The sequence below is a fragment of the Scyliorhinus canicula genome, chromosome 20 (genome assembly GCF_902713615.1).
Source record: "Scyliorhinus canicula chromosome 20, sScyCan1.1, whole genome shotgun sequence".
Classification (NCBI taxonomy): domain Eukaryota; kingdom Metazoa; phylum Chordata; class Chondrichthyes; order Carcharhiniformes; family Scyliorhinidae; genus Scyliorhinus; species Scyliorhinus canicula.
Window position 1 is genome coordinate 81,955,397 of NC_052165.1, and position 17,772 is coordinate 81,973,168.

General features: G+C 48.5%; 1 protein-coding gene across 1 annotated transcript in view; it reads right to left on the minus strand.

Moving 5' to 3' along the window:
• The window catches only part of LOC119954971 (wee1-like protein kinase 2-A), a 42,687-nt gene that overhangs the window by 24,420 nt on the left and 495 nt on the right, over nucleotides 1–17,772 (minus strand). The window contains 3 exon segments of the mRNA XM_038780735.1: nucleotides 2,153–2,222; nucleotides 14,399–14,619; nucleotides 17,644–17,772. The exon segment at nucleotides 17,644–17,772 is cut by the window's right edge and continues 15 nt beyond it. Of these exon segments, the coding sequence (XP_038636663.1) occupies nucleotides 2,153–2,222; nucleotides 14,399–14,619; nucleotides 17,644–17,772 (420 nt within the window).

Genomic DNA, 17,772 nt, shown 5'->3' on the forward strand with positions numbered 1-17,772 from the left:
TTTCATTTATTGGGTTGCACTCCTAGCTGATCAGCATTTCTCTCATCCCTTGCTGCCCTTAGGATGGTGGAAAAGTCATCTTGGAACCACCACAGCCCATATTATGAAGGCAGGTGCAATGCTGTTGGGGAGAACCATCCACACTTTAACAGCCAGCGATGGAGGAGAAGGAGAAGTTGGTTTGCGTCCCAGTCAGAATGGTGTGCAGCAAGTGACCCAACTGGTCAGAAAACCCCCAAAAGCACATTGGTGAACTACTCAAGAGGACACCCGCCATCTTTTCAGTCTGACCTCATGCGACTCCATCCCCACATCAATGCAACAACACTAACTGCCCTCAGAAACTATGGCCCTGCGATTGGTTTTCGTCAAACTGCTAGAAATTAATAGGGAGCTTCTCCTTGGGAAAAGAGAAGCCCAAATGATGTCAATTAGTAGTCAGTCAAAACTTTTTGTCTGGTATTTAATAAGAAATAAGAATGCCAAATTTCAAAGGATCACAAAAAATTATACTACAGGACACAAGTGTCAACTGATTGGAAAGAGTGCCGACTGGTTGGCAAGTCAACTCCGATTGGCAGAGGCATTGTCACGGAGACAGCAAGTCTGCTTGCCAATGGCTTAGCATTAGTTTCCCCTGAAGCCTAAATTGTCATGATCCTTTGAAATTTGACATTCTTGTGTTTGCCCCCCCCCCCCCCCCCCCCCCAAACCACACCCAAACAAATCCACAGTTAACCACTTTATTACTTTTACTTTACTGAAGTTCTATTTTCTAATATCTGGGATATCCCTACATACTCCAACCATTCCCAGAATAAGGGCCATCCTATGATGCAGGACAGGGACGATCAAGGCAGAGCAGATGTTGTAGACACAAACTGAAACGGACAGATATATGGTAGATGCACTCAGAACTGCCTCATGTTGTAAACTCTTTGCATATTCAGAAATCTGTGGCGAAGAAAAAAATATTTATTTACTTTATTTATAAGTTTAGAGCACCCAATCTTTTTTCCAATTAAGGGCCAATTTAGTATGGCCAATCCACCTACCCTCCATATCTTTGGGTTGTGGGGGCGAAACCCACGCAAACACGGACAGTGACCCAGAGCTAGGATCGAACCTGGGACCTCAGCGCCCTGCTAACCACTGCGTCACCATTCTGCCGCGAAGAAAACATTTTGGGATACCCGGACTCTAGAAACTGGGATACCACAGCCAGAACCAAGTAAAAAAGATTTAGCACGAGTTTCCAATCTCTGGTTAAGCCTCAACTAGGGGTACTGAGGTATAATTCCACTTTAGGAAGGATGTCAGCTCCTTGAAGAGGGTACAGAGGTAGCCTACCAGAAATGAGGGACTTCATATGGAGATTGGAGAAGGTGGGGTTCATGGCTTTAGAACAGAGGTGGTTACGGAGAGACTTAAAGATATTCAGAATGGAGGGGTTTTGAGCAAATAGGAGAAAATGCTTCCTCTGGACAAGTGTGCTGACAGCCAAAATGTTGACAACACACTAGTGATAAAAATGGAGTGAATTCCATCACACTTCTAACTTGCGCCTTGTAGATAATGGACAGTTAAGATGTGTTACCCACAATTCCCAGTCTCTGACCTATTCATATATGCACATTATAGTGTTTGTCTCTGCAAATAGGTTTTCTTTCTTTCATGGGCTTTTTCTTAAAACAATCAATGCTAATTTTCATGGCTACCATTACGAAGACGAGCTTTATATTCCAGCTTTATTGAATTCAAGTTCCCCCAGCTGCCATGGTGGGATTTGAACCCAGTGTGCTGGGCCTCTGGATTACTAGTTCAAAACAAAAGCTCTGAAAGAACATGGTCTTAGCATCAATCTATAGTGCAGACCAGGAATCAAACCCAGACAGACTCAAATTTAGATTCTTCAATACAACAAGCCAACAAGCCTCGAATTGGGTGTCACAGGAACAAGTTGAGAATTAAGTAGTTGAAAAATGAAATGAAAATGAAAATCACTTATTGTCACGAGTAGGCTTCAATGAAGTTACTGTGAAAAGCCCCTAGTCGTCACATTCCGGCACCTGTCCGGGGAGGCTGGTACGAGTTCCATCATTCTATGAGGAATTACTAAGGTAAAGGAGCATCACTTGCTCAATCTTCTCACCTTTGAATGCAACAATGATTCCTCAGTCACATCCCCATCTCTGGTTTTATCTCTGGTTTCAAGACCTTTCCTAAAAAAAAAGTCAAATGAAAACACACTTTAAATCCTTGGCCACAGACATTCTCAAAGTGCTGTTATGGTCAAATCTCCACCAACTGCATATTATCCAGACAGTTGGACATTAGACAGCAACAGCGGATGTGATATTGTACTCCCTGGAATTGTGAAGGATAATATGCAGGCCTAGGTAAACTAGAGAAAATACTTTCCACCAGTAGGGCAATCGAGGGGCAATATCTGGAAAGTAAGAAAACACTCCTACACACGGGAGGGCGATAAGAGGTTGGCACAAATACAAAATTAGCATGAATACTGGGAATTAGAACAGAACATGCTGGAAGTCAGCGAGGGAGTAGCAGAGTTAACATTTCAGGTCTGTGACCTTCCAATAGTTTGTAAAACTTCCACGATCAGCAGTTGATGCCAAATCAACTTAAAAACAGATTGAATATGGGGCAAAGGCAGGTCTATGGAAACAGGTGGTCAGTTCGGACCTTAATCAATAATAGCAGAACAGGCTCAAAGAACCAAATGGTATATTACTAAATCGTTCTGGGATAAATCTTCAAGGCTCAAGTGTTAATATCCAATAGATCCTATTGAATGATAAGTACCTAGTAGGTTATGGTGAACATGAGTAAGTTAATTATACCCTGATGTGTATATAAAAAGCCAACCAGCATTGGGGAGCTTGCTTTAAGAATATAAAAGCAAGCTCCATGAGAAGTAGTAAACAGTATCCAACTAAGCATCATTCTTCTTCGCAATCAGGTTTAGAGATATCACAGACATTGAGAGAAGGAACGAAAGGAACACATTACATTTCTGGGTGTTTTCTAAAATACAGCTTAAAGGGGGAGGTGCAATTTCAGTAACATACATAAATAGGGGCGATGTTCGATGTTCATTTTGATAGAGCTGAGGTGTATGAAAGGAATTTCTTGATCAATATGTCTCAAGACCAAGAGAGAAGCAATTGTGTTAGATTATAGTCGGCCAAAAGATGCATGGAAAGGGAGCAGGAGGTATCAAAAAAGGTAAAAATGCTCCATTAAAGTCCTTCAGGGAAGGAAATCTGCCATCCTTACCTGGTCTGGCCTACATGTGACTCCAGATCCACAGCAATGTGCTTGACTTTTGACTCTGCTCTGAGATGTCGAGCAAGCCACTCAATTAGAGGGCAACAAAGTGCTGCCCTAGCCAGCAGCACCCACATCCCATGAAAGAATGAAGGATAAAACTGGGAAGTAGCTAATTTCAGAGAGTTAAGAAGGGACTGAGCAGAGGGAGATTAGAAGAGATGATTTCAGGGCCAAGCAATGATGGAGGGCAATCGGAGAAGAGTATTCAGGTACAAGCAGATATTCTGAGGGAAAAGGTAAAGCATTGTGCAAGGAGGAGATAGCATTAATTGGTAATGTTACAGTAAAAGATCTACTGGGAAATAGTGTTCATAATATAACTGAATTCCAGAATAAGTTCAAAATAGAATCAAACTTGAAGCCAATTAGAAAAAACACAATACCGCACAGAGATAGGCCCTTCAATCCTCTAAGCCTGTATTGGTCATGATACAAACCTTTGCCAAAATCCTCAGCACTACCTTATGCTGCATCCCCATACCAGAAACTTGGGTACAAGGAGAGAGCGAGAGAGCGAGAACTACAGTTGAGTAAATAGCCTTATGGTTTAGCATAGTGAGAAACATCAAAATAAATCATTCTAAAATACATTTCATTCAAAAACTGTTCAAAATGTGTTTTACATTTCATTCTAAAAAAAATCTTGGGTGTTTAAAAGAAGGGGTTTATAATGTTGCAAAGATTAGTAACAATCAGATCTGAGGATTGAGAACATTTTATAGATCAGAACGGCCATCAAAAAGGTGATAGAGGAATGTGTAAGCTAGCCAGAACTTTAAAAAACAGACCAGAAGAAAAGTAAATATTGATCCCAAAAGAGAGACAGGAGAAAAATCACAGGAAATGAGGAAATGGAAGAGACATTGAACAAATATGGTGTCTATCTTCACAGCAAAATTTTATAGCAGAATAGTGAGGGGAAACTCAGGGCTAATGAGTGAGGAAATCAAGGTAAGTAACATTAGAAAAATTACAGGAGAAACTATAGGGACTAAAAGTCAACAAACCCCAGGACCTGATGGCCTATATAATGATTTTCACAGAGACAGTGGATGTGCAGCCTATAATTTTCCAAACTTTACACTGAAAAACAGTCCCAGTAGTTTGTTGGGAAGCGTAAAACTGCTGTTCAACAAAAAGGAAGGAGAGAAAATAGGCCAGTTAGCCCAGTCATCAGAAAAGTGCCAAAATCTATTACGTCTTTAACAACACTTCAACAAGCACATTCTGGTTAGTAAATGGAATTGGAGCACACCAAGATTGGGGGGCAATATACATCTGCAGATTAAAAATTGGTTAACAGAGCAGTAGTAATAAATAGGTCATTTTCCAGTGGGGTACAGCACCCCAGCTATTCACAATCTATCAATGATTTAGATGTGGGGACCAAATGTAATATTTCTAATTTTGCTGATGACAAAACTAGGTGAAAATTAGACAGTTACAGGAGGAGTCTTCAAGGGCATATTAACTGAATGGATAAAAACACAGCAAATGGATCATAATGTGGAAAAAACGTGGAGAAGTTATCCACTTGGATTTAAAAAAAAAAAAAAGTGTTTCCGGAAGGGAGGAGAATTTGGAAAGTGATGATGTGCAAAGGGACCAGGGTGTCCTTGTTCATGAAATCACTAAAGTTCGCATGCATCAAGCAATTAGGAAGGCAAATGGTATGTTGGTCTTCATCGCAAAGGGTTCAAAGTAGAAGAGTAAAGATGCCTTCCTGCAACTGAGACACCTCACCTGTAGCATTGTGTACAGTTTTTGTCTCCAAGGACACACTTGCCTTAAGAGTGCAACATACCAGACAGATTCTTGGGATGGCAGGATTGTCCTACAAGGGAAGATGGAAGAAATTGCATTGGGAATAGGAGATGATCTTAAATGAAGATCTTGAATGAAATGAAAATTGCTTATTGTCACAAGTAGGCTTCAATGAAGTTACTGTGAAAAGCCCCTAGTCGCCACATTCTAGCACCTGTTCAGGGAGGCTGGTACGGGAATCGAACCGTGCTGCTGGTCTGCCTTAAAAGCCAGCGATTTAGCCCAGTGTGCTAAACCAGCCCCTTGCTATTAAATTCTTACGAGGTGCAACAGGGTGGATGTGACTATCAATCTCTTTCCAGGAGAAGATGTGGTCTCAACTAAACATATCACCAGCTATCTGATAGCGATGGCTACAGCAGATCGACTGGCAATCTTCAGTGTGATGACAATGTTCATCTTTTGAAGCATTTTACATCTAGCTGCCACTTGTACACTTTAGGAAGTGATGGTAGACACCTAACTGTTTCTTCAGTTTCAATAATTTTATTTCCAGCAGTTTAAAATCAAATATTCCACAATCAAAACAGCCAGTGTGGTGATCAGAGTTATGTTGAGTTTATTAACCAATATGATCTATTATTTTATATAAGAATCTATCGCGTTGGTGGAGAGAAAGAGGCCAGTTTGATCCCGGTGGCTGGCATTCTTCTGGCTCCTTTCAATCCCACTACTGCCTTGGTTTCTGATTTTGTGGTTTAATAGTCTGGCCATCAGATGACTCAGGAGGAAACTACGTCAAGGAGGCAATGCTGATACACATCTAGACCCAGAGATGGAAAGGAGATTTATGGTTTTACTTGTGTCAGGAGGTTTCTACATGAATGTTGTCAATCAAATGCAATTCCAGGTTGGGGGCCATTCACCAGACATGTCACGCGGCAAGGGAAATCTTCTTCTGTACAAACACATTTATTAAACGCTGACTCAAAATTAGGGTCAGACTGGAAAAGGGAGTACCTGTTCAATAATTCTAAAATTGGTTAATAAAAGCAAACAGTTAACCATTCCTTGAGGGTGGCGCAGTGGTTAGCACTGCTGCCTCATGGCATCGAGGACCCTGATTCAATTCCGGCTCACTCCCGGTGTCTACGAGAGTCTCACCCCCACAACTCAAAAGGGTAGGTGGATTGGCCCATGCTAAATTGCCCCTTAATTGGAAAGTTTAAAAATACACATTTATTCAGCCGTCAGATGCAGTGACAAGAACATAAACACATTTACACACAAGAGGATGTGTGTCCCCAATCACTATACCCCTGTCACAAATAAGAATTTCCTCTTATTAGAAATCCAGAACTAGGGGGATGAAGTGATATTTTTCTGAGAGGGTCGTGGGTCTCTGGAGCGCTTCCTCATCAAAGTAAAGTGAAGCAGAATGTTGGACTATTTTTAAAGGCACTTTAAAAAGCAGTGAGGTAATTCGGTGCAGAGTGGGAGAAGGTGCTTTTTCTCTACTGTTTTGTTCTCTCTTTCTTCTGGCCTGTAACTTTTAATCTGCAGGGAGAGAACCAGGGAGCATCTGACCATGGGCGAGTTCTCCCAGGTGAGCCAGAGAAGGCACAGCCAGAGTGAGTTTGGGAATTCGAAGCCGGGTGGGAATTCGAAGCCGGGTGGGGAGGAGGTGCTTTTTAACCCTAGTAAGTGACTGGTAAGTAGTTTTTCTTTTCATTGTCTAATTTATTTATTTCTATTTTGAAATTGTAGTTGTACAAGTTTACCCAAGGTTTAAGACATGGCAGGAGATCCCAGACCCGTGTCATGCTCCTCGTGTGCGATGTGGGAGCTCAGGGACATGTCCACTGTCCCTGGCTCTTTCACGTGCAAGTAGTGTGTTCAGTTCCAGCTCCTGTTAGACCGCTTGACGGCTCTGGAGCTGCGGATGGACTCACTTTGGAGCATCCGCGATGCTGAGGAGGTCGTGGATAGCACGTTTAGCGAGTTGGTCACACCGCAGGTGAAAGGTACTGAGGGAGATAGAAAATGGGTGACCAAAAGACAGAGCCAGAGTAGGAAGGCAGTGCAGGTGTCCCCTGCGGTCATCTCCCTGCAAAACAGATTTACCGCTTTGGATACTGTTGAGGGAGATGGCTCACCAGGTGAAGGCAGCACCAAGGTTCATGGCACCGTGGCTGGATCTGCTGTGCAGCAGGGCAGGAAGAGAATGGCAGGGCTCTAGTGATAGGGGACTCAATCGTAAGGGGAATAGACAGGTGGTTCTGTGGACGCAATTGAGACTCCAGGATGGCATTTTGGCACCCTGGTGCAAGGGTCAAGGGTGTCTCGGAGCTGCTGCAGGACGTTCTTTCTGGAGGGGGGGGGGGGGGGGGTAAAAAACGGGATGAGGTCCTACAAGCTGAATTCAGGGTTAGGAGTTAAACTAAAAAGTAGGACCTCAAAAAGGTAGTAATCTCAGGATTGCTACCAGTGCCACGAGCTAGTCAGAGTAGGAATGTCAGGATAGATAGGATGAATGCGTGGCTCGAGAGATGGTGCAAGAGGGAGGGATTCAAATTCCTGGGGCATTGGAACCGGTTCGGCAGGGGGGATGGGACCAGTACAAACCGGACGGTCTGCACCTGGGGGGTGGGGCGGGGGGGGGAAGGAGGAGGGAGACCAGTGCAAACTGGACGGTCTGCACCTGGGCAGGACTGGAACTCATGTCCTGGGTGGCCCGGGGGGGGGGGGGGGGGGGGATGTGGGAAGTTGGAAGGTAGTAAAACAGGGACAGAAGCAAAAGGAAGTAAGGGGGAAAGTGTAAGGCAGAGAAGCCATAGTCAAAAATCAAAAAGGGCCACAGTACAAGGTACAGTGACTGAGGGGAGCTCAGTGAATAGACACAGTAATACTAAAAGGACTAAAACTGGAGATGTTAAGATTCAAAACAGAGGTAAAAAAACCAACATAAGTGTACTTTACCTGAATGCTCGTAGTATTCGGAATAAAGTAAATGAGTTGATGGCGCAAATCATCGTGAATGACTTGATTTAGTGGCCATTACTGAAACATGGTTAAAGGATGGTCACGACTGGGAGTTAAATATCCGACGGTATCAAACTATTCGGAAGGACAGAGTGGATGGTAAGGGAGGTGGTGTTGCTCTGTTATTTAAGGATGACATCCGGGCAATAGTAAGGGATGACATCGATGCTATGGAGGATAAGGTTGAATCCATTTGAGTGGAAATCAAGAATAGTAAGGTGAAAAAGTCACAGATAGGAGTAGTCTATCGGCCACCAAATAGTAACGTTATGGTGGGGCAGGCAATAAACAAAGAAATAACTGATGCATGTAGAAATGGTACAGCAGCTATCATGGGGGATTTTAATCTACATGTCGATTGGTTTAAGGTCGGTCAAGGCAACCTTGAGGAGGAGTTTATAGAATGTATCCGCGATAGTTTCCTAGAACAGTATGTAATGGAACCTACGAGGGAACGGTCCAAGATCTTGTCCTGTGTAATGAGACAGGATTTATTCATGATCTCAGTTAGGGATCCTCTTGGAAGGAGCGATCACAATATGGTGGAATTGAAAATACAGATGGAGGGTGAGAAGGTAAAATCAAATACTAGTGTTTTGTGTTTAAACAAAGGAGATTACAATGGGATGAGAGAAGAACTAGCTAAGGTAGACTGAGAGCAAATACTTTATGATGGAAAAGTTGAGGAACAGTGGAGAACCTTCCAAGCGATTTTTCACAGTGGTCAGCAAAGGTTTATACCAACAAAAAGGAAGGACGGTAGAAAGAGGGAAAATCGACCGTGGATATCTAAGGAAATAAGGGAGAGTATCAAATTGAAGGAAAAAGCATACAAAGTGGCAAAGATTGGTGGGAGACGAGAGGACTGGGAATATTTAGGGGGCAACAGAAAGCTACTAAAAAATCAATAAAGAAGAGTAAGATAGAGTGAGAGTAAACTTGCTCAGAATATAAAAACAGACAGTAAAAGTTTCTACAAATATATAAAACAAAAAAGAGTGGCTAAGGTAAATATTGGTCCTTTAGAGGATGAGAAGAGAGTTTTAATAATGGGAGATGAGGAAATGGCTGAGGAACTGAACAAGTTTTTTGGGGCGGTCTTCACAGTGGAAGACACAAATAACATGCCAGTGACTGATAGAAATGAGGCTATGACAGGCGAGTACCTCGAGAGGATTGTTATCACGAAGGAGGTAGTGATGGGCAAGCTAATGGGGCTAAAGGTAGACAAGTCTCCTGGCCCTGATGGAATGCATCCCAGAGTACTAAGGGAGATGGCGAGGGAAACTGCAGATGCACTAGTGATGATTTACCAAAATTCACTAGACTCTGGGGTGGTCCCGGTGGATTGGAAATTAGCAAACGTGACACCACTGTTAAAAAGGAGGTAGGCAGAGAGCAGGAAATGATAGGCTAGTCAGCTTCGGTAGTAGGGAAGATGCTGGAATCTATCATCAAGGAAGAAATAACGAGGCATCTGGATAGAAATTGTCCCATTGGGCAGACGCAGCATGGGTTCATAAAGGGCAGGTCGTGCCTAACTAATTTAGTGGAATTTTGTGAGGACATTACCAGTGCGGTAGACAATGGATGTGGTACATCTGGATTTCCAGAAAGCCTTTGACAAGGTGCCACACAAAAGGTTGCTGCATAAGATAAAGATGCATGGCATTAAGGGTAAAGTAGTTGCATGGATAGAGGATTGGTTGATTAATAGAAAGCAAAGAGTGGGGATTAATGGGTGTTTCTCTGGTTGGCAATCAGTAGCTAGTGGTGTCCCTCATGGAGCGATGTTGGGCCCACAATTGTTCACAATTTACATAGATGATTTGGAGTTGGGGACCAAGGGCAATGTGTCCAAGTTTGCAGATGACACTAAGATGAGTGGTAAAGCAAAAAATTCAGAGGATACTGGAAGTCTGCAGAGGGATTTGGAGAGGTTAAGTGAATGGGCTAGGGTCTGGCAGATGGAATACAATGTTGACAAATGTGAGGTTATCCATTTTGGTAGGAATAACAGAAAACGGGATTATTATTTAAACAATAAAATATTAAAGCATGCTGCTGTGCAGAGAGACCTGGGTCTGCTAATGCACGAGTCACAGAAAGTTGGGTTACAGGTGCAACAGGTGATTAAGGCGGCAAATGGAATTTTGTCTTTCATTCCTGGAGGGATGGAGTTTAAGACTCGGGACGTTATGCTGCAAATGTATAAGGTGTTAGTGAGGCCACACCTGGAGTATTGTGTTGCGTTTTGGTCTCCTTACTTGAGAAAGGATGTATTGGCACTGGAGGGTGTGCAGAGGAGATTCACTAGGTTAATCCCAGAGCTGAAGGGGTTCGATTACAAGGAGAGGTTGAGTTGACTGGAACTGTACTCGTTGGAATTTAAAAGGATGAGGGGGGGGATCTTATAGAAACATATAACATTATGAAGGGAACAGAGAGGATAGATGCGGGCAGGTTGTTTCCACTGGCAGCTGAAAGCAGAACGAGGGGGCATAGCCTCAAAATAAGGGAAAGTAGATTTAGGACTGAGTTTAGGAGGAACTTCTTCACCCAAAGGGTTGTGAATCTATGGAATTCCTTGCCCAGTGAAGCAGTTGAGGCTCCTTCATTAAATGTTTTTAAGATCAAGATAGATAGTTTTTTGAAGAATAAAGGGATTAAGGGTTTATGGTGTTCGGGCCGGAAAGTGGAGCCGAGCCCACAAAAGATCAGCCATGATCTCACTGAATGGTGGAGCAGGCTCAAGGGGCCAGATGGCCTACTCCTAGTTCTGATGTTCTTATGTTCTTACAACACCAGGTAAAGTCCAACATGTTTGTTTGGAATCACTAGCTTTCGGAGCACAGCACCTTCATCAGCCGAGTAATTTTTAAGGCAGAGGTGGATAGATTCTTGACCAAGGGATGAAAGGTTAGCGGGGTGGGCAGGAATGGGCGAGGGGAGGTGATGATCAGCCATGATCTTATTGAATGGCGGAAAAGGCCAAGGGGGCCAAATATTCCACTCCTGATCCTAATTTTTAATTCTACTGGCTTTGGGAGGTGTGGCGCGGGGGGGGGGGTGGGGGGGGGGGGGGGGGGGGGGGGGGGAAGGGGGAAGGGAGAGAGAAAAAGAGTCTCGAACCAGGGGACCCAGTCTCAGAATAAACTGTTGGACATTACCCCAGAGGGCTGTAGAGACTTGATCACTGAAAACATTCAAACCAAGTCATTGATACAATTCTGGATACCAGCGACCTAGTGCAGGAAAAACCAACAACTTCAGGTACAGTTTGGGAAAATGGTGCTGAGGTAGATGATCATTCGCAATCTCATTGAAAGGTCAAGATGGTTCAAGAGGCCGAATGGCCACCTGCTCCTTCCCCCCCCCCCCCCCCCCCCCCCCCCCATCTTCCTATAACTAGAGCTAGCAACATGGCTTTACAAAAGGGAAATCCTCTGACAAATTTATGTTTGAGGATGCAACTGGTCGGGTCAATGAAGGGGAACAAGAAGTTTTTGCATTTCCAAAAGAAAAATTGATAAGGTGCCACACAAAAGGTTAGTAAGCAGAGTTGGGGCAATATATTAGCATGGATAGAGGGTTAGTTAACTGATGGAAGTAAACAGTAGAGATAAATAGGACAAAGTTAGCAGGCTACGATGAGTGGAGTGTCACAAGGGTCAGTGCTGGGGCCTCAGGTATTTACAGCCTATAATAATGACTCGCATGAAGAGACAGATGGAGTATCCAAGTTTGCTGACAATAGAAAGCCAGGTGGAAATGAAAGCTGTAAGGAAATAAGTCAGGTCAAGTTCATGGGTTACAATGTGACAGACTGAGTATCATGTGGGGAACTTGATGCGGTTGTGAAAATAGAAAAAGCAGAATATTGTTTAAAAGGTGTGAAACTCAGTGTTCCTGCTCAGAGACTTAGTGTGCTTGTGCAAAGTTAGCAAGCAATTGGGAAGAGTATTCTGGCCTTTAGTGCAAGGATTTTGGAGTATAAGAATAAAGAAGAATAAAGCAGTCTTGCTACAAGTGGAGGGCTTTAGTGAGGCAACATCTGGGGTACTTCAAATATTCTCTATTTTAAAGGAAGGATACACTTGCATTGAAGGCTCACTAGATGGATGAAGGGGTAAGATAGTAAGTACTGAGTAAATTGGGCTGACATGCTCTGGGATGTTGTTTTCCCTAGCTGGGGAAGATTCAGGATAATAGACTGGTCATTTAGGACAGAGGAGAAATTCCAGCACAGATGAAAAACCAGTTCTTACATATACTGAAGAATAATGCCTTAACCTTTCCCCAGCTACTCATTTACAACACACATTGTTGACAGGATAGCAACATTTAGTATGCAACAACCTCAGCTCTTGGTCAATCTCCATTTAAAACACTTTTGGGATACTAAAAGGAATAATTGGCCTCACATTTGCCTGCACTGAAATCCCTCTAACACAACTTTGCTCAATTAATCTATCAATGTCTCAACGGTTTAGGCTTCCATTTACACTACTTTCCATAGCACCAATGTGACCACAGTAAACACCAGTCAGACCCGTTAATTCCACTTTTGCTCCACTTTCTAATCAACTCAATAATTCACCTTCCAATTATACGAGTCTTAATTTTGATAACAAAAAATATTGCAATAGTTTTTCACCCATGATGAATATAAATTGCATTGGGTCTGCTGCAATAACGTTACCCAAAAAAACCTTGGGTTACGGTACAAGTCCACAAGGCGTAGGAACAGAATTAGGCCACTTGGCCCATCGAATCTGCTCTGCCAATTCAATCATGGCTGGTATTTTTCTCATCCCCATTCACCTAACCCCTGCTCCCGATCCCCTTAACTTACCTATCTGGGTCTTAAAGACAGTGATTTGGCATCAACAGCCTTCTGCGGCAAAGAGTTCCACAGATTCACCACCCTCTGGCTGAAGAAATTCCTCATCTGTTTTAAAGGATCATCTCTTTAGTCTGAGATTGTGTCCTCTGGTTCTAGTTTTTCCTACAAGTGGAAACATCTTCTCCACGTCCACTCTATCCTGAAGTTTCAATAAGATTCCCCCCTTCATCCTCCTAAACTCTCAACGAGTACAGACCTACACCATTCCTCAAAATCGGCAAGCTGTTCATTCCAGGGACCATTCTTGTGAACCTCCTCTGGACCCTTTCCAAGGTCAGCACATCCTTCTTTAGATACAGGGTCCAAAACTGCTCACAATACTCCAAATGGGGTCTGACCAGAGCCTTATACAGCTTCAGAAGTACATCCCTGGTCTTGTATTCTAGCCTTCTCAACATGAAGGCAAAAATTGCATTTGCCTTCCTAACTGCCAACTGAACTTGCACGTTAACCTTAAGAGAATCGTGAACAAGGACTCCAAAGTCCCTTTGTGCTGCTGATTTCCAAACATCTCCCCATTTAGAAATTAGTCTAAGACTCCATTTCTCCTTCCCAAGTGCATAACCTCACACTTTTCCAAATTGTACTCCATTTGACACTTCTTTGCCCACTCTCCTAGCCTGGCCAAGTCCTTCTCTATCCCAATTAGATGTTGCTATTGTATCCCAATTAGATGTTGCAAAACCTGTGATTAAAGGGATCTAGGCAGACCAAGACATCATTTGAAAGGGTGAGTCTGCTTTTAGTTTCGTTTTAATAGTTCTGCTCTGGCTGACTTTCTGAAAGCTTCTCTCCCAAGGACTTGGTGAATTACTCTGTAAGCCACTTCATGTTAACTTTATTAAGAAATGGCATTTGTCCCGTGTGTGTGGATTTACTTAATTAAAATTTTAATTAGATGGGAAAGTAAGCTCAAACACAGAACTGCTCGACTGTTAATTGAAAAAGCTGTTTTTATCCTGATGCTAATGGGGTTAATCCAGTTTGTTTTAGTATAAAACATCAGCAGAATCACTCATGGAATTAAGTATCCTTTCCTCAGCTTACAAACTGAAAAATTGTTGGGTTCCCATCTGGTTTCCCCAAATAAACTGGGCTCTGGTCCTGGTACTGCAACAGGACTTTACACACTACATACGATTTCAGGCACAATCCTGCAGTTTTACATGGTATTCACACCACAATACAAAGCACAAAATCATCAAGCTAAATGACGAGTCATCTAGTGCAGAGGACAACAGATTTGACCATTGTTGGCACTCATTCACAATCTCAGCTCGGATGAAGGCAATCACCAATCCATTACACCCAGCAACTTGCAACCACCTTTACCTGCCCCTTTCTCCAATCCTTTTCTTCCTCTTGCCAGTTTTCCCACTCTTCGCACCACTGGCGAGGCCCAGCTCATGGTACAGAGTTGGGGTGAAGGGGTTTACATTCACTGATGGAACCCGGAGACACTCAGGCCCAGCTGAAAGCCCCAGCGGCCTACGGATCCTGGAGACCGGGCCCTTGGTGGCAGTGGAGAACTGGCCAGCCTTGGAGAAGAGACTCTGAAAATAAAAACAGAGAGTAACTCCTTTGGATACAAGGGAGAGGAGCATGGTAGGAAGTTAATCTTCTACCTGAACTCATGGCGTGCAAGGATGGTGTGGAGCAGTAAGCCCAGGTTCTTAGAGGTGGGCCAGGCGAAGGGGAGGGGGGGGGCGGTCGAAGGGGGCCAGGCGAAGGGGGGGGGGGCGGTCGAGGGGAGCCAGGCGAAGGGGGGGGGGGGGGGGCGGGTCGAGGGGAGCCAGGCGAAGGGGGGGGGGCGGTCAAGGGGGGCCAGGCGAAGGGGGGGCGGTCGAGGGGGGCCAGGCGAAGGGGGGGGGGGGGGGGGGGCCGAGGGGGGCCAGGCGAAGGGGGGGGGGGCGGTCGAAGGGGGCCAGGCGAAGGGGGGGGGGGGCGGTCGAAGGGGGCCAGGCGAAGGGGGGGGGGCGGTCGAAGGGGGCCAGGCGAAGGGGGGGGGCGGTCGAGGGGAGCCAGGCGAAGGGGGGGGGGGCCGAGGGGGGCCAGGCGAAGGGGGGGGGGGCGGTCGAAGGGGGCCAGGCGAAGGGGGGGGGGGGGCGGGTCGAAGGGGGCCAGGCGAAGGGGGGGGGGCGGTCGAGGGGAGCCAGGCGAAGGGGGGTGGGGGCGGTCGAGGGGGGCCAGGCGAAGGGGGGGGGCCGAGGGGGGCCAGGCGAAGGGGGGGGGGCCGAGGGGAGCCAGGCGAAGGGGGGGGGGCCGAGGGGGGCCAGGCGAAGGGGGGGGGCCGAGGGGGGCCAGGCGAAGGGGGGGGGGCGAGGGGGCCAGGCGAAGGGGGGGGGGGCCGAGGGGGGCAGGCGAAGGGGGGGGGGCGGTCGAAGGGGGCCAGGCGAAGGGGGGGGGGGCGGGTCGAAGGGGGCCAGGCGAAGGGGGGGGGGCGGTCGAGGGGAGCCAGGCGAAGGGGGGGGGCCGAGGGGAGCCAGGCGAAGGGGGGGGGGCCGAGGGGGGGCCAGGCGAAGGGGGGGGGCCGAGGGGGGCCAGGCGAAGGGGGGGGGCGGTCGAAGGGGGCCAGGCGAAGGGGGGGGGGGGGCGGTCGAAGGGGGCCAGGCGAAGGGGGGGGGGGCGGTCGAGGGGGAGCCAGGCGAAGGGGGGGGGGGCGGTCGAGGGGGGCCAGGCGAAGGGGGGGGGGCCGAGGGGGGCCAGGCGGGGGGGGGGGCGGGGGTCGAGGGGGGCCAGGCGAAAGGGGGGGGCGGTCGAGGGGGCCAGGAGAAAGGCGGGGGCGGGGTCGGAGGGGGCCAGGGCGAAAGGGGGGGAGCGGGTCGAGGGGGCCAGTTCGAAGGGGGGGGGTCGAGGGAGGGTCGAAGGGGGGGGGTCAGGGGAGGTGTTGAAAGGGTTTTTGTGGGTCAGGGGGATGTTTGTTGACAGGGGGGGTTTCAGGGGGAGGTGTGAAGGGGAGGGTCAGGGGGAGGTGTGAAGGGGGGGTCAGGGGGAGGGTGTGAAGGGGGGGCAGGGTCTTGTGAAGGGGGGAGGTGTTGACGGGGGGGAGGTGTGAAGGGGTCAGGTGTGATTGGACCGGAGGGGGAGGTGTGAGGGGGGGGAGGTTTGTGAAGGGGACACGGTCAAGGGGGAGGCCTGTGCAGGGGGAGGTGTGAAGGGGGGGTGTGAAGGGGTGGGGAGGTGTTTGAAGGGGGGCCGACGGTGTGAAGGGGGGGAGTGTAAGGGGGGGAGGTGTGAAGGGGGGGAGGTGTGAAGGGGGGGAGGTGTGAAGGGGGGGGAGGTTGTTGAAGGGGGGGAGGTGTGTGAAGGGGGGAGGTTGTGAAGGGGGGGAGGTGTGACGGGGGGGGAGGTGTGAAGGGGGGGAGGGTGTGAAGGGGGGGAGGTGTGAAGGGGGGGGAGGTTTGTGAAGGGGGGGAGGTGTGAAGGGGGGGAGGTGTGAAGGGGGGGAGGTGTGAAGGGGGGGACGGTGTGAAGGGGGGGAGGTGTGAAGGGGGGAGTGTGAAGGGGGAGGTGATGAAGGGGGGGGAGGTGTGAAGGGGGGAGGTGTGAAGGGGGGGAGGTGTGAAGGGGGGAGGTGTGAAGGGGGGGAGGTGTGAAGGGGGGAGGTGTGAAGGGGGGGGAGGTGTGAAGGGGGGGAGGTGTGAAGGGGGGGAGGTGTGAAGGGGGGGAGGTGTGAAGGGGGGGAGGTGTGAAGGGGGGGAGGTGTGCAAGGGGGGACGGTGTGATTGGAGGGGAGGTTTGCACAGGGGGGGAGGTGTGAAGGGGGGGAGGAATGTGAAGGGGGGAGAGGTGTGAAGGGGGGGGGAGGAGGGTGAAGGGGGGGAGGTTTTGTGAAGGGGGGGAGGTTGTTTTGAAGGGGGGGGAGTGGTGAATGGGGGGAGGGTGAATGGGGGGAGGTGTGTGAAGGGGGGAGGTGTTGTGAAGGGGGATGGTGTGAGGGGGATGGTGTGAAGGGGGGGAGGTGTGAAGGGGGGGAGGGTTAGTGAAGGGGGGGAGGTTTTGAAGGGGGGAGAGGTGTGAAGGGGGTGAGGTGTTGAAGGGTGGGGTCAGGGGGAGGTTGTGAGGGGGCCGCTGTCAGGGGGAGGTGTTGAAGGGGGGGGGTTCAGGGGGAGGTGTGAAGGGGGTTGTGAAGGGGGGGTCAGGGGAGGTGTGAATGGGGGGTGGAGAGGGTCAGGGGGGGGGGAGGTGGGGGGAGAGGGTCAGGGGGGGGGGGATGTGTGGGAGAGGGTCAGGGGGGGGGAGGTGTGGGGAGAGGGTCGGGGGGGGGAGTGTGTGAGAGTCAGGGGGGAGAGGGGGGGAGAGGTCAGGGGGGGGAGGTGTGGGGAGAGGTCAGGGGGGGGAGGTGTGGGGAGAGGGTCAGGGGGGGGGAGGTGTGTGGGAGGGGTCAGGGGGGGGGGGGAGGTGTGGGGAGAGGGTCAGGGGGGGAGGTGTGGGGGAGGTGTGGGGGGGAAGGTGTGGGGTCAGGGGAGGTGTGTGGGGGTCAGGGGAGGTGTGTGTGTGTGTGTGTGTGTGTGTGTGGGTGTGTGTGGGTGGGTGGGTCAGGGGGGTGTGAAGGCAGGAGAGGCTCCGGGACCCACCTTGGGAGTGTAAGGGGTGTCGCAGAGCCGCAGCTTCCTCCAGTTCATGCAGTCGATAGGGGACCCGGGACACTCGCTGCGCACGGGCAGGCGGACCCTCCGGGGGCTTCGGGCTGGCCTTCTCTCCCC